Source organism: Globicephala melas, chromosome 7, assembly GCF_963455315.2.
Source record: "Globicephala melas chromosome 7, mGloMel1.2, whole genome shotgun sequence".
NCBI classification, from domain to species: domain Eukaryota; kingdom Metazoa; phylum Chordata; class Mammalia; order Artiodactyla; family Delphinidae; genus Globicephala; species Globicephala melas.
The window spans coordinates 108,921,382-108,944,167 of record NC_083320.1 but is presented as its reverse complement, the minus strand read 5'-3'; the positions used below and the strand labels follow the sequence as shown (position 1 = coordinate 108,944,167).

The following is a 22,786-nucleotide window of genomic DNA, read 5'->3' as shown; positions in this document are numbered from 1 at the left end:
AAGAGCTTTATTTCGGAAAAAAGAAGCATTAGAATGCTGGACTCTTACCCCTGGCTGAAATGTTCTGTGTGCACCAAATGCTCTGTGTGTCCTCCTGTTCCCACAGCTGGGATACTCTTTTCAGCCTCACTCATGATTAGGATTGGCCACAGAATGAGGGTAAGTGATATGCTTCACTTCCAGGCCCGGGCCCGTTAAAACCTCCTGTGCCATTCTGCACTGTCTCTCTTCTCCCTTCTGCTGGTGGCATGCAGAGCATCCAGGAGTGGATTCTGAGGCCCTAGGGGATGGTGGAGCCACAATGTGGAAAGAGCCTGGGTTCCTGAATGACGCCAGGGTGCAGAGTACCCTCACTGACCCCACTGCCTATTTACAAGAGCAAGAAATAATTTTTTTGTTTCAAGCCACTAAAATTTGTTGTTGTTGTAATAGTTAACCTTCCATAATTAAAACATGATCCCTCTCCCATCCAAATCGGCCTTCGTCTTTCAAATACCGTCACAAATACTCCTCTCCCAGGAAGTTGGCCCTGACTGCTACAGTTCACTCTAGCCTCGCCCACCTTTCAATTTCTAAGGCAGTCATTACTCAGATCACATGATTTACCTGTTACCATGTATTTTCTTTTTAGAGTAGGACTTCTGATGGATTGTAAGTTTCTCAAGGCAAGAATTATATGTTAGTTTTTTTGTATCTCCACAGTGTCTGATAATGATAATAACTAATATATATGTATTTTATATATATATATATTATGTCCCAGGAATCATTATTTATACATAAACACATTTAATCCTCATAACAACTCTATGAGATAAATACTACTAATATCCCCAAGCACAGAGAGGTTAAGCAATTTGTCCAAGGTCACAAGCTAGAAAGTGACAGAGCCAGGATTCACACCCAGAAACTTGAGTAATGACTAAGCTTCCAGTAATTATACCATCTCAACCATAATTGTTTCAGGACCATTAGTTTGTATGTCCAGTGAAACTGCAGCCCCCTTTGGGCAGGGAGCAATGGTATTGGTCCCATTTGTTCTAATACCTGAAGCCGGCAAGGTGGAGAGGAATTGTCACCCACCACTTGCTGGCTGAGGGAACTGCAGGTCAGCTGGAAGCAAACTGTGTGGGCAGGGCAGGATTTGCTCTCAGTGCTGGTATGTATTTACCATCCAGAGGCCTGGAAAATGTGTCCAATAATCCAGGAAAACTCACTCACTGCTACTTTAAACTAGTTTTGAAAAAAACAACTTTTTTTCCTGCATAGTCCCTAAAACTAGAGATTACAACTCCTGGTAACGTCTCCTAAATCTTCTTTTAATTTGTATCTTCTGTTAAATCAACCCAGACTATTAGAGACAAAAGGAAGTCCAGGGACTTGAGGTGGCCCGTTGTGGAACTGTATTTGGAGATAGGACTTTTAAGGAAGGAATAATTAAGGTTAAACAAGGTCATTAGGGTAGAGCCCTATTCCAATCTGACTGATACCCTTAAGAGATTAGGACACAGACATAAAGAGGGACAAGGCAGAGACTGAGGGAAAAGGCAGCTATCTACAAGCCAGGGAAAGAATCCTCAGAAGAATGCAACCCTGCTGCCACGTTGTTCTGGAACTCCCCACCGCCAGAACTGTGAGAAAATAAATCCCTGTTGTTTAAGCTGCCCAGTCTGTGGTACTTGTTACAGCATCCCTAGCAGACTAATATACCAAGTGATCAAGTTTAACATCTCCTGTGATATGTCATATTCATATGATGTAATGAGAGGGTATTTCACCTCTGTGGTATTCTTCCCCCAAACCCATAACCCCAGTCTAATCATGAGAAAAATATCAGGCAAACCAAATCGAGGGACATTCTACACAAGGGGTCCCCATTCCCCCAGCCACGGACTGGTAGTTGTCCGCAGCCTGTCAGGAACTGGGCAGGACACCAGGAGGTGAGCAGTGGGCAAGCAAAGCGAAGCTCCATCTTCCCCTCCCCATCGCTCCCCATTGCTCACATTACTGCCTGAACCATACCCCCCAACCACCGTGGACAAATTGTCTTCCACGAAACTGGTCCCTGGTGCCAAAAAGGTTGGGGACTGCTGTAATCTACACACTATTTTTCCAGGATGCCTCAAAACTGTCAAGATCATGAAAAACAAGGGAAGTTTGAGAAACTGTCATAGACCAGTGGAGACTGAGGAGATAGTTAAATGCAACGTGGTATCCTGGTTGGGGTCCTAGGACAAAGAAAGGACATTAGTAGAAAAACTGTTGACATTTAAATAAAGTTTAGGGACTTCCCTTGTGGCTTAGTGACTAAGAATCCGCTTGTTAATGCAGGGGACACGGGTTCGAGCCCTGGTCCAGGAAGATCCCACCTGCCACAGAGGAACTAAGGCCCTGCACCACAACTATTGAGCTTGCGCTCTAGAGCCCACAAGCCACAACTACTGAGCCCGCATGCCACAACTACTGAAGCCTGTGCACCTAGAGCCCATGCTGCACAACAAGAGAAGCCACCATAATGAGAAGCCCGTGTGCCGCAACTAGAGGAAGACCGCTCGCAGCAACAAAGACCCAATGCAGCCAAAAATAAACAAATAAATAAATAAATAATATTGAAAAATAAATAAAGGTTAGAGTTTAGTTAATGGTATGTATCAGTGTTGGTTTCTGGGTTTTGACAAAACTGATGACAAGTGGTAATGTAGGTTGTTAATATTAAGGGAACCTGGATGAGGGATATATGGAAATTAAACTATCTTTGCAAATTTTCTGTAAATCTAAAATTATTCCAAAATTTTAAATGTATTATAAAACAAAAAATCCATTTGAGCCCCTGCTTTCAATTGTTTGGGGATCCATACCAAGGATTACATTTGTTGGGTCATATGGTAATCCTATGTTTAACTTTTTGAGGGATGGCCAAACTTTTTCACAGTGGCTGCACAATTTTACATTCCCACTAGCAACTGTATAAAGATTTCAATTTCTCTATAGCCTCACCAACACTTGTTGGTTTCTATTATTTTGATTACAGTCATTCTAGTTGGTGTGACATGGTATTCCACTGTGGTTTTGATTTGCATTTTTCTAATGACCAATGATGCTGAGTATATTTTCATGCGCTTATCAGCCACTTGTATTTATATCTTCTTTGGAGAAATGTCTCCTCAAGTCCTTTGCCCATTTTTGAATTGGGCTATTTGTTCTCTTGTTACTGAATTGTAGGAGTTCTTCATATACCTTAGATATTAAGCCCTTATCAGATATATGATTTTCAAAAATGTTCTCCTATTCTGTGGGTTGTCTTTTCACTCTCTTGATAGTGCTCCTTTGATGTACAGAAGTTTTTAGTTTGAACCAAGTCCACTCTATCTATTTTTGTTGTTATTGCCTATGCTTTTGGTGTCATATTTAAGAAACCATCACTAAATCTAAGGTCACGTAGATTTGCTTGTATGTTTTCTTCTAAAAGTTTTATACCTTTAGCCCTTACATTTAGATCTTTGATCCATTTTGAATTAATTTTTGTATATGGTATAAGATAAGGGTCCAACTTCATTTTTTTGGTATGTTGATGTCCAGTTTTCCTGTTACCGTTTGTTGAAGAGACTGTTCTTTCTCCACTGAACACTCTTGGCACCCTTGTCAAAAATCAGTTGGCTATAGATGTGAGGGTTTATTTCTGGTTCTCAATTCTATTCTATTGGTCTATATGTCTATCCTTATGCCAATGCCACACTGTTTGGATTAATGAAGCTTTGTAGTAAATTTTGAAATCAAGAAGTGAAAGTCCCCCACCTTTGTTCTTATTCAAAATTGTTTTAACTCCAGGAATTCCTTGCAATTGCATGTGTATTTTAGGACAGGTTTATCTACTTCTGAAAAAAAACCACTATTGGGATTATGGTAGGGATTACATTGAATCTGTAGATAGATCATTTGGGGTATTATTACCATCTTAACAATATTAAGTCTTCCAATCCATGAACATGAGATAGCTTTTTATTTATTTATATCTTCTTTAATTGTTTTAACAATGTTTTCTATTTTCAGTGCACAAGGCTTCCACTTCCTTGGTTAACTATATTCCTAAGCATTTTATTCTTTTTGATGTTCTTAGAATTGTTTTTCTTAATTTTCTTTTCAGGTTGTTCATTACTAGTGTATAGAAAAAAATTAACCTTGGAGTGTTGATTTTGTATTGCAATTTTGCTCTTCCTAGCAGCATTATTCCCAGTAGCCAAAAGGTGGCAACTATTCAAGTGTTCATCAACAGAAGAATGGATAAACAAAATGTGGTATATACATACAATTGAATATTATTTAGCGATAAAAAAATGAAGTTATGACACATTCTACAACATGGATGAACCTTGAAAATATGCTGAGTGAAATAAGCCAGTTCCAAAAGGGCAAATATTGTATGGAATATCTAGAATAGGCATATTCACTGAGAAAGAAAGTAGATTAGAAGTTACCAGGGGCTGTGGGTAAGGGAAAATGCGGAGTTATTGTTCAATGGGTACGGAGATTCTGTTTGGGATGTGAAAATTTTTGGAAATATTTGGTGATGGTTACATGACATTATGAATGTAGTTAATGCCAGTGAATTGTGCACTTAAAAATAGATAAAATGGCAAGTTTTATGTTATATATATATTTTTACTAATATAAAAAATATTTTTAAAAAAGGCTGTGAAGGTCACTTGGTTCGACCATGGTTCCAAAGCTGAACCCCTTTATGACACACAGGTAGTCTCTGCTCCCACACTTCCAGTGATATGGTCCTCACCACAAGCCAAAACCAAAACCAGAACCAACTAAGACAAAACAAAAACAGAGAGTCCTTAACTTGAATAATTATTCAGCCACACACATAATTGTGCGTTGAAGAGGCTTTGCTCAGGGCAGGGCACACACCTATGGTTTCTATAAAAGGCAAGACCAGAATCCATGAAGATATCTCTGCCTGGATCACCGGGCCTAGAGATGGGGCCCAATCATAGCAGGTTGGTCCGGGTAGCTTCCACACCATGGGCAACTGGAGACTGGCACTTCCGGTTTTCAAGTTATGGTCTGTAGGCTTTCAAGATATGGGCTGTAAGTTAGTGGGCTGTGAAGTTAATTTGATATGCTGCCCTAAAACAATAAAACAGCCAGTTATTTTGCCAGCAAAATGTTCATTCATGTCCACGACATGCAATCTATGGTGAACTGCAATCTCACCCAGCGAACAAAGGAGAGGTCCATTTTCTTTATAGAGAAGGGGGCATTGGGAGGGGCTGTTAAACGGAGTCCATTGGAGGAAACTGGGAGTTTGAAGTGTAGTGGCTTTTCATTGGCTAAGGTGTGACCGTTTCTCATTGGCTGCCTATTGCCAGGCGAGGAAAATTTCTTCCTTCCTCCTGCTGGGTGGTAAAGCAGTAATCTTCTTCCTGTTGGACATGCAAAGATACTTCTTTCTGTCGGGTTTGTAACTGATGTGGAGCAGTAGGGCATAAGAGCTCCCCTTTCTGACCTTCTGACTCCATTTTAAATGAGGCTTCTGCTTATCAATTTTCACAGATATAACATGACAAAATTAAATAGAGTTGTATAGGAGTTATCACGTGGAGCAAGAGTAAATGTTATGTGTTTATTAAAAACCTTAAAAGCTTATTCCCACCCTCTTTCCTTGTCCTCCCTTCCCCTGGCAGACACCAATATTTTGTTTTTTATACGATTTTCAAATTTAAAAGATATGGTTACAAATATATGTTCTCCTCCCCTTTTCACAAAAGATGACATAGTGTTTTGCACTTTGCATTTTTTCACAGCTTATAAATCTTTTATATATCAGTACATAAGAGAGTTTTCTTGTTTTTTGTTATAGCTACGTAACATTCCATTGTACAGGTGTATCATAATTTTGTGATCATTCCTGTTTGGACATTTAGGTTATTTCCAGTATTTTTCAAATAGTGCTGCAATGAATAATTTTGTAGATACATTATTTGCACATAGTAAAGTATATTTGTAGGATACATTTTCTGAAGTGCAACTGCTAGGCTAAAGGGCATATGCATTTGTAATTTTTATAAACATTGCTAGATTGCTTTTTTTAGGGAGCTACACTAACATACTCCCACCAGCACCCTATGAGAGGGCCTCTCCCTCCATAGCCTCACCAATGGAATGTTATCAGATTTTTGCAACCTGAGAAGTGAAAATTAGTATCTGAATATAATTTTAATTTGCTTTTATCTTACTTTAGGATATATTTTCATGCATCTTAAGGTCATTAAAATTTTCTCGGGACTTCCCTGGTGGCACAGTGGTTAAGAATCCACCTGCCAACGCAGGGGACACGGGATCGATCCCTGGTCCGGGAAGATCCCACATGCCGCGGAGCAACAAAACCCATGCACCACAATTACTGAGCCTGCAAACCACAACTACTGAAGCCCATGCACTTAGAGCCTGTGCTCCGCAACAAGAGAAGCCACCGCAATGAGAAGCTGGTGCAGCGCAACGAAAAGTAGCCCCCGCTAGCTGCAACTAGAGAAAGCCCACGCACAGCAATGAAGACCCAACACAGCCAAAAATAAATAAAGGAATAAATAAATTTATTTAAAAAAACCTTGTTCCTTATAAAAATTTTTTTCTCTTTTGTGAATTGTCATATCCTTTGCCCATTTTTCTATTGAGTTATTAGTCTTATTGATTTCTAGGGGCTCTGTATTCATTAGGGAGATTAGCCCTTTGGTCTATGATATGAGTTGAAAAATACTTTTTTTTTAACTTCCTAATCATTTATCCTTTGGTTTCGATAATGGTGTGTTGATTTTGCTACGCATATGTTTTTACATTTATTTTATTATTTTTTAAAGTTTTTATGTTTAGTCAAAATTTTCAGCCTTTTATGGCTTTTAGCTTTCAATCTTTGTTAGAAAGTTCTTTTCCCTCTATTTTTATGAAGGAATTCTTAGGTTGGGTTTTTGTTTGCTGTTTTGGTTGTTCACATAAATAATGTTATACCATTTATAGTAGTCTATGACTGTTTTGTTCACTTCATATATTCTGGAGATCCTTCCATGTGAGAGCTAAAGACTCAATTCAATTGTATTAGTGGCGGGGTGGAGTGCCATGGTACTGATGTTTAGTGATTCATTACCCACTATTAATGGGCTTTCAAGCGAGTCCCACTTTTCAATATTACAAATGACTTGGCAGGACACATCTTGCGTGTGTCCTAGTGAGTCATGGGGCTGGGGTGTGAGAACAGTGCACAGACCTGGGGAGCAGGCTTAGAACGCACTTGTTTCTTTCATTTCTTCACCGGCAGGGCCCTCTAGTGGCTCAAGCACAAGAAGGCAGGTCAGACTTGGAGACCTGGCTTCTCTGACATAGAATAATGAAATTAAAGGGCCTTGAAATCTTCTGATTCAACTCCCTCATTTGACACAATAAGCTCAGAGCTTGACCCAGAGCCCAGATCTCTGAGCCCCCAGTATGAAACTCTTCCAGTGCCAGGCTGTTCTTTATATTGTGTAACATTTCACTCCCAGACATGTTCATCAAGTTACAGTGTCTCAAAAGCCTGGCCAGATAAATCTTATATGTCTCTGGGTTATCAGCCAAGGGAAAGAGAGTTCTGGATAGCTGCAAGCTCACTTCTCCCTTCCTCTCTTCTCTGTCCTTATTATCCTTGGTGGGAAAAACAGCCTCCCCCCCTGAGAGCCTCTCTACCACCACCAGCATGGACCAGCTGTGCTGGGACTGGAGAGAGGAATGAGGATTGGAGAGATGGTGGTCTCCAAGATGCAAGGCAACCAGGACTCAGAAAAGCACACCTGTGCTGCTCCAGGATTTCTCCACTGGGGGCTCTGAAGGACAGCTAGCTGGTGAAAAAGGACTCTGGAAAACTTTCCTGGAGCTGTGTTTGCATTTACAGGCACAATGCTTTGACTAAGACTCTACGTTTATTTCAAAAATTTGTCCTGTCTCACTAAGTTAATGGCTTCTTGAGTACAAAAAATAGATCTGACACTTCCTTACAGCCTTCTGGGGCTCCGCACATTACTGTGTGTTCAGTCCACTTCTATCTCTCCATTCTCCAAACCGCCAGGACAGTTAGAATCTTTATGTTAAAATTCAGCAATTATCCTCTTGTAATTACATCGTTTAGCCCAATTACTTTCACGGCTGTTGGTCTTGTACCTTTGGTGAAATTACAAGTTCTTTATTGGCAGGATTTGCACTGGGTTCCCTTCCATTTAATCTCTCCCTGGACTTCTGCCCTATTCACCTTGCCTTATTACACAGGTACAATCTCACCCACTCTCTTTAGAAGAGAGCTTAGATCCTGGGGCCTCTTCTATTAAATGGAAGGAAATGAATATTTTAATTTTGCATTTTGGTTCCAGGCATCATTAATTCCTTTCTCTTATAATTCTCACAACAGCCTGAGAAGATGTCATTCTTACAGCTGAAGGGGCAGACTTGGATTTCAAAGCTGGTTTCCACTATACAGGGGAAAGAACGTCCATGAACTCTCTTGCAAGAAAATGACAATTTCCAGAGAAACCATCCCTCTCTCTTCCTTCTCTTTTCATATCCTTCTCTGGAGCCTAGAACTGGGTTCTGCCAGCATATTCTGACTGGCTAACAAAGGGTTCCAGGATTATCAAAGCTGGAATGTGGCTTCACTTTAAGGCATTTTGAGAATTCATAGCAAAGCTAGCATCAGGGAATTCACATATCTCAACTCCAAGGTAGGAGATGGACCTTTCAGGGCACCACATGAGGCCTTACAGCAGGCTAGGCATGCCCAGAAATCCAGTTCAAGGTGTATGCTTTGTCACTAACAAAAGGCCCTAATTCTGCAACTCTATACCTGCTGGGGAACATTTGCCTATACCTCCTCTGGCCCTCCTCCAATCCAAAGGTAGTAACATTGTCCTCTTTATTTAAGAGAAAAACAAGCAAGGAAATAGACTTTATTTGGGGTATTGCAATAGGGAGAGCACACCAGATATGAAGATCAGAATGTCTAGGTTGTGCGGTTTTGTCTTAGGCTTTCATAGGGAGGAAGGTGGGATGATTTATAGTCGGGATTGATTTGCAATCAGAAGTTTCAATCAGTCAAGTGAACAGAAAATATTTATCTCCGTATCTAGCTAGTTATAGAGGGCAAAGATTTGAACAGGAAGTTTGAGGATCTGAGTCCGCCCTTATGAGCAGGTTCAGAAAAATGGGGAAAGGTCTTTGGCCTTGTCACGGGTAAACAAGGGGGTCTTCTGTAAGTCTTACAGGACTCATGAAAAAGGGTGGAGAGTGAGTTTTACCTAAGAGATAGGGACAAGGATGGTTCTTTACAGTGAGCCGTTCTGGGAACACTGACAGGTCAGGAAGTTTCTAACCATTGTTGTTTCCAGGGAGCATATAGTGCTCAAGTCAAGTTCAACAGTGTGACTTCCTCAAGATTTCATTAGGGGGGACTCTTCTGGAAGCAAAAACCTGTACTTCGTATTGTTGACCAAATGGCTTTTTAAGATGAAAGTTAAGTCGTTATTTTAAAAAAGAAAGGAAGAAAAATGCCTTGAAAAGAGGCCCTTTTGATCATGCTACTTGGTAACTCAGCCTACCTCGCCAGGTTTCGAACTACAAGTCCCAGAGGGCAAAGCGCCACTTCCTCCCTGTACTAAGGGCGGGAATCAAGCGCCTCGCTGCATTATGGGAACAACAGTTAATTTCCGTATGATGGAAAATTTAATTTTAGCGGGTCTTCATTTTTCAGAAGAGTAAATTAGAAGGTCCTCGAACAAGGCGCGGACGAAGAACCCATACAGTAACATTATCATCTCCATGGGGAACGGACCAGGTTCCTCCAAGGGAAGGTTTTAACCGCAGCCGCGGCTCCCGCTCAATTTTCCCCGTAGTCTCCTTTCCGGTCGTGTCGTGCGTCATTACCGTTGCGCCTTCTCATTGGCTGGATGACAGGTGACGGCGCCTGCGCACTGAATTCTTTTGAGGGTCGTGGGCAGGCGCCATTTTGGCCCTAGAGGTGCTTCTGGGAAGTAGTGCGGTGACCCACACACCTTGCCAGCCTTTCGTGTACGGCCTCGTCTGCCCGGGCTTTCTAGGTCGAAGTGTTCGCGTCTGCAGCTGTTGCTGTCTTAATCTCCGCAGCCTCCAAGGCTTCTAGTCGGGTGGGAGCCTCTGAGCACCGGGCCGCGCCGTCGGTGGTCACAGAGCCGGGAAGGAGGTGACGGGGGCGGCGCGGGGCGCAGACACTCCCCGCCGAGACCCGCCTGCCATGGACTCGGAATATTACAGCGGCGACCAGTCAGGTGGGGCCCGGACCTAGGGGACAGGGCTGGGGGCGGAGCGGTTACTTGACCGGGCTTGGCCTCGCACTCCCGCGGGGGAGGGGTGGGGAGGGGAGGGACGCCCCGGAGACTTCCCTTCTGCCGACCGGGTCTAATGGGGAGTGAGACTGAGCGCTGAGAGCCCGCCGACGGGCTGCGGCCCCCGAAGTTAGAACCTCGGAGAGGGAATTTTAGAGGGACAGTTGTCTTCTGAATCGGCGAAGGACGTTGCTGCATTAGGGAGCCACTTCCATACATCAGACACTTACTGTGTGCAAAGTACGAGGGAAGGTCTACTGATAGGGGTTTTTTTTCAGGAGTTGAGAGTGATTTTCGAGAATCCGAGGGAGTTAGCTGTTCAGTGGGGTTGCAGGATCTTATGTAGACTTTTCACTAGGAGTTGGTACTAGTTTGATCTCGCCTGCAAACTAGTTTCTCCCATTAAAGAACAAACACGTAGGACCCGTATTTGAGTTGTATACATATTTTACAATAAGGCGTGTTCCTCTGGGGCTTACTAGCGATTTTTGTTCCTTTCCTTCACCTTGAGATCTTTCCCCTTTCTCCTCACTGAAGTTCTCCTTTCTTTTCCTGTTTAGTCTGTAAACACGGCCTCCCCCCCCCCCCGCTAACACCGTGCTAGCCACCGGAGATCCAAAGATGAATAAGGCAGAACCTCGTGGGGAATAAAAACGTTACTTTTGCTTTCCTATTGTGTCCTAGTTCCATTGAGTATTCTCTATCAAAAGGGCTTAAATAATTTTCTAAGCGTTAATTACTCTGTTGTGTTTTGAGTTCACTTCGATTCCTTATCATGTGACGGCGAATAGTAGTGACTGCAAACACGTTTCCAAACACATACTGCTCTTTTGCTTTAAACGGTTTCCTGATGTTTTCAAAAATAGTTGTCAGTTCATTTGTGTTTTTAAATTACTTTAAAATAAGTAATCGTATGTAATACGTGTATATAACGGGCTGAAAGACATGAAAAGTTAGCAATTTCCTGACTTTTCATTTTTTTAGCCATTTTTTGACGTTCATCCCTGTATTCCTAACTTACGCTATCTCGTTGCATCATTTTTAGGCATTGTGTAACGATTTCCTATTATGCTAGGACAGGGTCTTAGCCTCTCTGTGCCCTCTTTCCCCCATATTCTAACCATTGAAGCATAAGTTTTCGTTACACTTCAGAATTTTTTATGACTATATGATAAGAATATTAAATATTAAATATATATGTTCTTTACTCCTTAGCTAAGTAGAGAAGCTCATTAGTATGATACTGATATCATTCTTACACATTTTTTGATTTTCCTATAGTTGAGTGCTTCATTTTTTAAAAATTTATTTATTTTTAGTAAACTCCTAACCAAGGCTTCCCATATTCTCCAACAACTCTAAATTCCTCTCAGTACAATTTTACTTTGTATTTTTAAAGTACTGGTTAAAGATAGATAACAATTCGTTTTATAACAGTATAGTAGTATATGCTTTACTTTAAGGAGTTTACACTATTTCTGGACTGGAGTTCCTTGTGCTCTTCATTCGTAAACAAATACTGTACCAGACAGTGTTCTGGGCTCCAGGGATTCAGCAGTGAACCAAAAATCCCTGTTCTTTTGGCACTTTCATTCAAGCGAGGAGAGAAGCGCATTAAACAAAACTAACTTGGAAAGTCATGTAGTACATCCGAAGGTGGTAAGTAAGTGCTATGGAGAAAATAGACTCAGTTATTTTAACATAAAGTTGAAATAAAGTGCACACTATTAGTTTGTTGACTTGGTCCTTAGTGATATTTATTAAGCTTCATATTCCTTTAATGATATATTCTCGCTGCCACATGTGTCAACAATACAAGTTATGATTATTGGTATTTATGTAAGTATTGTACTGTTGTCTTATTCCCAAATTAGCATCATTAGTTATGCTTCATCAGTGCTCTTACACTTGTTCTTGCTCTTACATTTTTCTTGATTCATTGTGTTCATTTCAGTTGTAGATGTCGTCCATCTTACACCTTAAGTGGGTTTTTGTTTTATTTTTAAGCAGATGATGGTGGCGCTACCCCAGTACAGGATGAACGGGATTCAGGGTCAGACGTTGAGGATGATGTAAATGAGCAGCACTCTGGATCAGACACTGGAAGTGTAGAACGTCATTCAGAGGTATTGGCTAAACAACATCTTTGGGGAGGCTTTTCCCTTGCATATTCTATGAGACCTGTTTTATTTAGGAGTTGTAGAGACCCTGTCTTAGGGTCTAGGCTTCAAACCCTTCAAAAATGATAGAGAACTGCTTTAAAAGTAAATAAATAGGGATAGTCTGGTTACTTATGAAATCACAGGGAAATAAGTATTGATTGAGTCCCCTTTTGGATATTAGGCAGTTTCAACTGTGCTTATTGATTCAGAAAATAGGCCAGGCTTTTGATATTTGAGTAGGCTTCCCCATTCCCAGAATGATGTCTTAGTGGGGCAGTGTGGATTTGCAATCTGAAGAAACATCAATTGAAATAGAAAGTTATGGTGGTTATCACCTATTAAATTTATATGATTTTAATTTGCTTCCCTGGTTATACAGTCTGTACTGCACAATGTTAACAAAATAAAATTGGGACTTTTTCCAATAATTCAGGTGTAAGTTTTTGGTAAACACAAACTGAAACGTAGGAATGATAAAGATGGCCAATATACCATATATTTTGCTTGACTACACATGCACAGAAAATTGTCCAATTTTAAGTAGTAGATGCAGTTGTTAGAGATTGTATTATTGACTCTGTCCTTTGACATATCACTAGTATATTCATATATCCAACAAATATTTTTTGAGCACCTGCTATGTGTCAGGCTCTTTTGAGTGACTAAATGAGGTTCCACTGCCACAAAAATCCTCTCCTTGGATTTATTTTCCAGCAGGGGGAGAAAGACATTAAACAATATACACTTTTTTAAAAAAATTTTTTTTATTTTTGGCTGCATTGGGTCTTCGTTGCCGCACACGGGCTTTCTCTAGTTGCGGCGAACGGGGGCTACTCTTTGTTGTGGTGAGCGGGCTTCTCATTGTGGTGGCTTCTTTTGTTGCGGAGGACGGGCTCTAGGCGTGTGGGCTTCAGTAGTTGTGGCACGCGGGCTCAGTAGTTGTGGCTTGTGGGCTCTAGAGCGCAGGCTCAGTAGTTGTGGCGCATGGGCTTAGTTGCTCTGCAACATGTGGGATCTTCCCGGACCAGGGCCAAATCCGTGTCCCCTGTCTGTATTGGCAGGCAGATTCTTAATCACTGCGCCACCAGGGAAGCCCTCCACACTTCTTTTTAAAAATTGTGGTTTGTTAGGAGGTGATAAATGCTGTGGAGAAAGAAGAAAGTTTGAACAGAGTGAAGGGTGCCAAGGTGGAGGGCAGGCTTTAGTGTTAAATAGGGAGGTACACGTAGGCCTTATTGAGAAAGTGACATTTGAATCAAGATGTGGAAGGAGGTGAAGGAATAGCACGTGTCTATGTAGGGGATGAACATTCCTAACAAAGATCTAAGGTGGTAGCCATTGTGGCTAGAATAAATAGGGGGCAGGTGAGATCAGAAGTGAGAGGAAGGCTTATCTTTTAGTTATTTTGACGTCGTTCAGTTTTTGGTACACTCTTAAGCATTTAGACTAAATTCTAATTAAAATGTAATTGATAGGTAGAAATTATTTGATAACATAAACATTGTTACAGTTTATTTAGTGTATAATATCTTAACTTTCCATTTTGGAAAACAGCATCAGGAGATTGACTGATGGCTTCATGCTTCAGTTATAAATGTATAAGTGTAGTGTTGACTTTCTTTTTTTCAACTACTTTTTTAATGAGATGGATTCTAAATAAAAAATGTACATGTTGAAAATTTGGAAATCATATAAAAGTTTAAAGAAGAAAATTGAAGTCAGCATACTCCTGTCACAGATGACTTAACTTTTTTACATTATTTCTCCTGCATTTTTGTTCTCATTATATAGAACGTATGTATACATTTTAAGTTACTTGTGTTTTTACTATATATGTTACATATCAATATAACATTTTTATCTCTTCACTTAACATTATACTGTATTTCCCCATGTCGTTAAAGATTCCCACTAAGTGTAATTTTTAATGGTTGCATAATATTTCATAATATGGATGGACTTACTTATTCAACAGTTTCCTGATTATTAACATTTAGACTGTTTAGCTGTTATAAATGAAGTCTGCCATGAACATATTTTTGTGCTTTTCGTAGATTTTCCCCTCCAGGAGGGTTATCCTAATTTGCTAAACTTCTAGTAGTTTGAGTGCCAATTGTACCCTTGAAAGAGTACAGTTACATTAAATGGAGCAGTGCAGGTTATAGCCCCCAAGCTTAAAAGATGTGTATTAGTTTCCTATTGCTGCCATAGCAACCTGATATAAATTTAGTGGCTTAAAAAAAGAGATTTGTTTCTTACAATTCTGGACGTCAGAAGTCCAAAGTGGGTCACACTGGGTTAAAATCAAGGTGGCACCAGGGTTGTGTTCCTTCTCTAAGGGAGAATCTACTCCCTTGCCTTCTCTAGCTGTACAGGCCACTTGTACTCATTGGCATATGGCTTCTTCCTCCATCTTCAAAGCTAGAACTGTAGCATCTTTAAATCTCTCAGACCTTAGCTTGTGTTCTCACATGTCTGTCTCTTACTCTGACCCTCCTGCCTCCCTCCCATAAGGACCCTTTGTAATTATACTGGGCCTACTCAGATAATCCAGGGTAATCTTCCTATCCTTAATTACATCTGCACATCCCTTTTGCATATTTACATGTTCTGGGGATTAGGATGTGGACATCTTTTGTGGGGGCATTGTTTTGCCTGCTGCAAGATGGTACTCACAAAGTGATTTTTCCAAATAATGTTTTTCCCATTTGCATTTTGGAGTTCAGGCTAGTTGTGGTTTGTTTTTTTGGTTTGTTTTTTAATTCATTTTATCTATAATACTCATTCTGCATGTGTTTCTTTAGATCTCTAAGGAAACTGTTAAAAAAGATCAAGATAATATTTTAAAACAATGCAAAAAATATGATGAAAAACAATCAAAATCTTCAAGTCAGGATCAGTAACAGTGCTTTACTGGTCCATATTGGAGCCTGAAGCAAAAGGAAAACTTAGTCGTATGTATGCTAGTATTTAAATTTTGATATTTTTTTCATCATGGATTTTTGTGTCAAATTTGACCTTTAAAAATGTCACCTTTTTAAAAAAATATATCTTTATTGAGATAAATTTACATACCATACAATTCACCCATTTTAAAGTATGCAATTCAGTGGTCTTTAGTGTATTCACAGTAGTACAGCCATCACCATAGTCAATTTTAGAATATTTTCATCACATTGAAAAGAAACCCTTTAGCTGTTACCTCCTTATCACCCCCACCCCCCAACCCCTCCTTGTTCTGGACATTTCATATGAATGGAATTATATAACATGTGGTCTTTTGTGACTGGCTTCTTTCACTTAATGCTTTCAATGTTTATCCAAGATGTGGCATGTATCAGTACTTCATTCCTTTTTGTGATCAGTAATATTCCATTCTTTGGATATACCATATTTTGTTTATCCATTTGTCAATTGATGGACATTTAAGTTGCTGCTACTGTTTTTCACATTTGCTGCATCAGTTTACATTCCCACCAACAGTGCACAAGTGTTCCCTTTCCTCCCTATCCTCCCCAACACTTGTTATTTCTTGTCTTTTTTTTTCTTTGCGGTACGCGGGCCTCTCACTGTTGTGGCCTCTCCCATTGCGGAGCACAGGCTCTGGATGCGTAGGCTCAGCGGCCATGGCTCACGGGCCCAGCCACTCCACGGCATGTGGGATCTTCCCAGACCGGGGCACGAACCCGTGTCCCCTGCATCAGCAGGCGGACTTTCAACCACTGCGCCACCAGGGAAGCCCTCTTGTCTTTTTGATAAGAGCTGGTGTGAGGTAATATTGTAGCTTTGATGTGCATTTCCGTGATGATGATTGATCTTTTCACGTGTCTGTTGGCCATCTGTATGACTTCTTTGGCCAAATGTCTATTCAGATCCTCTGCCCATTTTGTTATTGGGTTATTTGTTTTTTTTAGTGTTGAGTTGTATGAATTCTTTGTGTATTTTGGATATTAACCCCTTATCAAATATATGTTTTGCAAATATTTTATTCTATTAAGTAGGCGGCCTTTTTGTTTTGTTGATAGTTTCCTTTGCTATGCAAACTTTTAGTTTGATATAGTTCCTTTGTTTACTTTAGCTTTTGTTTCCCTTTCCTGAGGAGACATATCCAAAAAACATGGCTAAGACCAGTGTCAAAGAGTGCACTGCGTATGTTTTCTTCTAGGAGTTTTATGGTTTTAGGTCTTACATTTAAGTTTTTAACCCATTTTGAGTATACTGTTGTATATGGTGTGAAAGTAATCCAGTTTGATTCTTTTTCATGTAGCTGTCCACTTTTCCCAAAACCATTTATTGAAGAGACTATTCTTTCTCATTGTATATTCTTGGCTCCTTTGTTGTAGATCATTTGACCATATATGCATGGGTTTGTTTCTGGGCTCTCTATTCTGTTCGGTCGATCTATGTGTCTGTTTTCTATGCCAGTGTTAACACTGTTTTGACTACTGTAGCTTCGTAATATAGTTTGAGATCTAGGCATATAATGCCTCTGGCTTTGTTCTTTCTCAAGATTGTTTTGGCTATTCAGTATCGTCTGTGGTTCCATAGAGATTTTAGGGTAATTTTTTCTAGTTTTTTGAAAAATGTCATAATTTTGAAATGGATTGCATTAAATCTGTAGATTGCTTTGGTTATTATGGTCATTTTAACAATATCAATTTTTCTAATCCATAAGCACATAATAGCTTTCTTTTTATTTGTGACTTCAATTTTTTTTATCAGTGTCTTACAGTTTTCAGTGTACTCTCCTTGTTAAATTTATTCCTAGATTCTTTTACTCTTTTTGAGGCAATTATAGATGGGATTGTTTTCTTAATTTCTTTTTATAGTTCATTGTTAGTGTAAAGAAGTGCAACAGATTTTTGTATATTGATTTGTATCCTACAGTTTTACTGAATTCATTGATTAGTTCTATCAGTTTTCTGGTGGAGTCTCTAGGGTTTTCTCTATATATTATGTCATCTGCAAATAAAGACCATGTTACATCTTCCTTTCTGATTTGGATGCCTTTTCTTTTTCTTGCCTAATTGCTAAGCCTTCCAATACTGTGTTGTATAAAAGTGGTGAGAGTGGGCATTCTTGTCTTGTTCCTGATCTTAGAGGAAAAGCTTACACCTTTGCACCATTGAGTGTGATGTTGGCTGTGGGCTTGTCATATGGCCTTTATTATGTTGAGATACATTCTCTCTTTACCCAGTTTGTTAAGAGTTTTTGTCATGAATCAATGTTGAATTACTTTTTTTTTGCATCTGTTGAGATGATCATGTGATTTTTAGCTTTCATTTTGTTAATATAGTATATCACATTGATTGATTTGTGGATGTTGAACCATCCTTGCATCCCTGGAATAAATCCCATTTGACCATGGTGTATGATTCTTTTAATGTATTGCTGAATTTTGTTTGTTAATAATTTGTAGAGGATTTTTGCATCTATGTTCATCAAGGATATTGGCCTGTAATTTTCCTTTCTTGTGTCCATGTCTGATTTTGGTATCAGGGTAATGCTGACTTCATAAAATGAGTTTGGAAGTGCTCCCTCCTCTTCAATTTTTTGGCACTCTTTGAGAAGGACTGGTATTAATTCTTCTTTAAATGTTTGGTGGAATTCACCAGTAAAGCCATCTGGTCCTGAACTTTTCTATGTTGGGTGGTTTTTGATTACTGATTCCATCTCTTCACAGTGATCAGTCTATTTAGATTTTCTGTTTCTTCATGATTCAATCTTAGTAGATTGTATGTTTCTAGGAACTTATCCATTTCTTATAGATTGTCCAATTTCTCAGCATACAGTTCTTAGTTTTTATTATCCTCTGTATTTGTGTGGTATCAATTGTAATGTCTCTTCTTTCCTTTATAGTTTTCTTTCCGTCCTCTTTTTTTCTTGGTAAGTCTAGCTAAATGTTTGTCTATTTGTTTATCTTTTGTAAAAAAAACAGGTCTTAATTTTATTGACCTTTCTATTGTCTTTTTAGTCTCTATTTCATTTATTTCTGCTCTGATTTTTGTTATTTTTTTTCTTCTAATAATTTTGGGCTTAGTTTCTTTTTTCTAGTTCCTTGGGGTGTAAAGTTGATATTTGAGATATTCTTTTTTTTTTATGTAGTCATTTATTGCTGTAAGCTTCCCTCCTAGAACTGCTTTGCTGTATTCCATAAATTTTGGTATGTTATATCAATATTTCCATTTTCATTTGTCTCAAGATATGTTTTGAATTCTTCTTTGACTCATTGGTTGTTTAGCAACATGATGTTTGATCTCCACATGTTTGTGAAATTTTCAGTTTTCTTCTCGTACTTCTCATACTCATTTCTACTTTCATACCATTGTGGTCGGAAAAGAAGTTTGGTATGATTTCAGTCTTCTTAAATTTATTAGGACTTACTTTGTGACCTAACATATGATCTGTACTCGAGATTGTTCATGTGCACTTGAGAAGAATGTGTACTCTGCTCCTGTTGGATGGAATGTTCTGTAAATGTCTGTTCAGTCCATTTGGCCTAACGTGTGGTTTAAGCCCAATATTTCCTTATTGATTTTCTGTCTGGATGATCTATCCATTATTGAAAGTGAGGCATTGAAGTTCCCTACTATTATTGTGTTGATAGCTTATTTCTTCCTTCAGGTCTGTTAATATTTAGGTGCTCTGATGTTGGGTGCATAAATATTTACAAATGGTAAATCCTCTTGTTGGATTAACTCTATTATCATTATACAATATAATGACTTTCTTTGTATCTTATTATAGTTTTTGGCTAAAAGTCTATTTTCTCTGATTATAAATATAGCTACCCCTGCTTTCATTTGGTTTCCATTTGCATGGAATATCTTTTTCCATCCTTTTTTTTTGTTTGTTTCAGTCTGCGTGTGTCCTAAAAGCTGAAGTGAGTCTCTTGTAGACAGCATATAGTTCAGTTTTTGTTTTTGTTTTTCCCATCCATTTAACCACTCTATCTTTTGGTTGAAGAATTGAGTCCATTTACATTTAAAGTAAATATTGATAGGTAGGGTCTTATTATTGCCATTTTGTTCTTTGTTTTCTGACTGTTTTGTCATTCCTTTTTTCCTTCTCCCCGCTCTCTTCCTTTGTGGTTTGATGATTTTCTGTTAGCGGTATGCTTAGATTACTTAAAAAAAATTCTTTTTGTATATCTAGTATACCTTTTTGCTTTGTGGGTTGCCATGAGGCTTACGTAAACTATCTTATAGCAGTCTGCTTTAAGCTGATAACTTCAAGTACATGCTGAAGTTACACATTTTTGCTCTCCCCCACATTTTATGTTTTTGATGTCACACTTTGTCTTTTTCTCTAGTGTACTCGTTAACAAATTATTGTAGTTATATTTTTAATACTCTGTGCAATTTTAATTTCTTTAATAATATTTTTACTATGGTTTTGAGGTTTTTTTTTTTTTAGTGGTAGCTCTAGGGTTTACCACATATATTAATCAGAATCAGCTTCAGATTTACGGTAGCTTAATTCCAATGGTATATAGTAAGGTTAGTACTATGTGGCTCTATTCTTTTTCTCTTTTTGTAATATTATTGTTATACATATTATATTTATTAATGCTAAAATCCAACAATGCATTGTTATAGAAGTTATTTCCTTAGTGTAATACGGGTTTGTTCCCACCCACCTTCTTTCTACTGTCATTGCTCTTATGTATTACAGGTCCAGCAAGACAGTATATACATATTACTTTATGCAACTGTTATATAAATCAGTTAAATTAAGAAAGGAAAAAATATGCATTTATATTGTCTTTCATAATTACACAGTTACCTTTACTGGTGCTTATTGTTTTTTCATGTGGATTCACTGAGGTCACTTGCTTTCAGCCTGAAGAACTTCCTTTAGCAGTTCTTGTATGGTGGGTCTGCTTGACAAATTCTTTCCTTTTCTTGGTTATCTAGAAAAGTTTTCATTTCTTTTTTGTTAATTATTTTTGAAAGATAGCTTTGTTGGATATAGGATTCTTAGTTGATAGTTTTTATTTGAACACTTAGAATATGTTATCCCACTGCTTTCTGCCTCCATTGTTTCCGTTGAGGAGTCAGCTGTTAATCTTACTGGGTTACTCTTATAGGTGATGAGTCAAATTTCTATTTCTATATATATTCTCTATTTGATATAATATTGTCATCATGCCTTTATTTTTTTTAACATGTTTACAAATGGTCACTTTGAAGTCTTTTCCTGATAAATCTGATATCTGGTTGCTCACACAGGCAGTTTCTATTGCCTGCTTTTTTCCTGGTTATGGGTCATACTTCCCAGTTTCTTTGCATGCCTTTTAATTTATTGTTGGAAACTGGACATTTTAGAGTAATTGTTTAGTGACTAGCTGGATGATTTTAGTGAATGCTGTTTCCTCACCCGCAGTTTTAAATCTCTGGTGTTGCATCCTCAGAGATGTGCAGTTTGGGACATGCTCACAGTCACCTGGGATGACGGTGGTGTTAGTAGGGCTCTTTTTTGCTCTTTCTCTGACCACAATCAGCTGTTAAAACTCCACTGATGGGGCTTCCCTGGTGGCGCAGTGGTTGGGAGTCCGCCTGCCGATGCAGGGGACATGGGTTTGTGCCCCGGTCCGGGAAGATCCCACATGCCGCGGAGCGGCTGGGCCTGTGAGCCATGGCCGCTGAGCCTGCGTGTCCAGAGCCTGTGCTCCACAACGGGAGAGGCCACAATAGTGAGAGGCCCGCGTACTGCAAAAAACAAACAAACAAACAAAAAACTCCACTGATGACTCTGTTATTTCCAGCCATGCCCTGTGGCATAAATTGCTCAACAAGTTAGTCTAATCAAATTCGGGCTCCTTTGAAGGAATAATTTCTGAGGTCTGTGTTTGCTTTGTTCTGACCTCAGGATGGCTCTTCCCAGCTGTATTATTACCTGGTTATCTCCTGCAAACTAGCTGGCCTACAGTTTATTCTGTATTTTGAATCTCCTTCTAAGTGCCTTCCACCAGTCTCCAGTGTTAGTGAAAGTGCCTTAGCCTGAACGTCCCCAAGCTTGGTTACAAATGAAGTTGGTTTCTTTGGGGAAAAATTAGAAGCTATCTACTTTACTGCCTGCTTTTTCCCCAAGCAAAATCTCTGAGCCGGGGCTCTGGAGTTTGGGGTAGGGGGTGGGGAGAGGGTGACGGCAGGTTTCTTTCTGAGTGACATTCCAGTTCTAGAAGCCGAGCTCTCAGTGTGCAGTGGGGATTTGATAGCAGCCTGAGGTGCTCCTGGCTTGCCTCTCTTGGCATGGAACCACTGTCACACAAATTGGGGCAAGGGTGATCAGGGCCCCAGTATTGTCAGTGTGCTGTGCCCAAAGCAGAGCCTTCTTACTGTGATTGAGTGCTGGGCAGAAGATGGGAGCCCCCACTTGCAATTACATTTGCCTGGAACTTACCTTCAGCAGCAGGTAGCTGGAGGCAGAATGAGAAATGCTGACATCGGGCTCTTCCTGGGAAGACACCCTGCCCCTGGAAGCTGGAGGGAAAGAGTACCCTTTGTTTTTGGCTGCAACAGCCTGGAGTAGAGCCTTTCTGACTGAGCTGTGAAGTTGAAAGTGAGGAGTGGTCTTGGTTCAGATACCAGATACTTCTGCTTCTCTTACCAAATTTTTGTAGATCTTCTTGGATAGATGTTTCTTTATTCTCTCTTTGTCTTTAGGACCATTTCCAGGGGCTTTGAATAGTTGTTTTTAAATGCTTTTAACCAGTTTCACTGGAGAGTGGGTCAGCAGAGCTTTTCATTTTCATATCAGAAGTCCTCATCTGGCTTCATTTTTATCTCTTCTAATCATTGGTCAAACCTCTCCATATTCCCCAATTCACATTCCAGAAGAACCCAGGATGCTTTACTTGTCTATTACCACAGTCTCTGTTCAGGCCATTTGGCTCTTTCATCTCACTGGGTCTCCTGCCTGTGTGTGTGTGGGTCCTGTCTGTGGCCTCCTCTGCATGGAGAGCAGCCCAGTGCTGCTTTCCTAAACAGATGATTCTGAGTAAGCCAGCTGTTGGCATTTGGAGGCAGGCCTGTATATTGCAGGACATTTAGTATCTTGGTTCCCAAACATTAAATAAAATGGTAGTAACATATCCTTTCCAGTCATTGCCAACCAAAAATGGTCCCTCGCATTCACAAATACCCCCTTAGGGGAGAACCCAGAGCTACCCTTAGGCTGAGAACACTGAAATGGACAAATGACGTGTAGAAAGCATAAGAAAGGAAACAAGAAGTA

General features: G+C 39.6%; 1 protein-coding gene across 3 annotated transcripts in view; it reads left to right on the top strand.

The window, feature by feature from the left end:
* Window positions 1-10,021: 10,021 nt before the first annotated feature.
* The window catches only part of IWS1 (interacts with SUPT6H, CTD assembly factor 1), a 47,055-nt gene continuing 34,290 nt past the window's right edge, over window positions 10,022-22,786 (top strand). For all 3 annotated transcript variants that reach the window (XM_060302577.1, XM_030840456.2, XM_060302576.1), the window contains exons 1-2: window positions 10,022-10,328; window positions 12,396-12,511. In XM_060302577.1, the coding sequence (XP_060158560.1) occupies window positions 10,295-10,328; window positions 12,396-12,511 (150 nt within the window). In that variant the 5' untranslated portion in view covers window positions 10,022-10,294. The remainder of the gene's footprint in view (window positions 10,329-12,395; window positions 12,512-22,786) is intronic.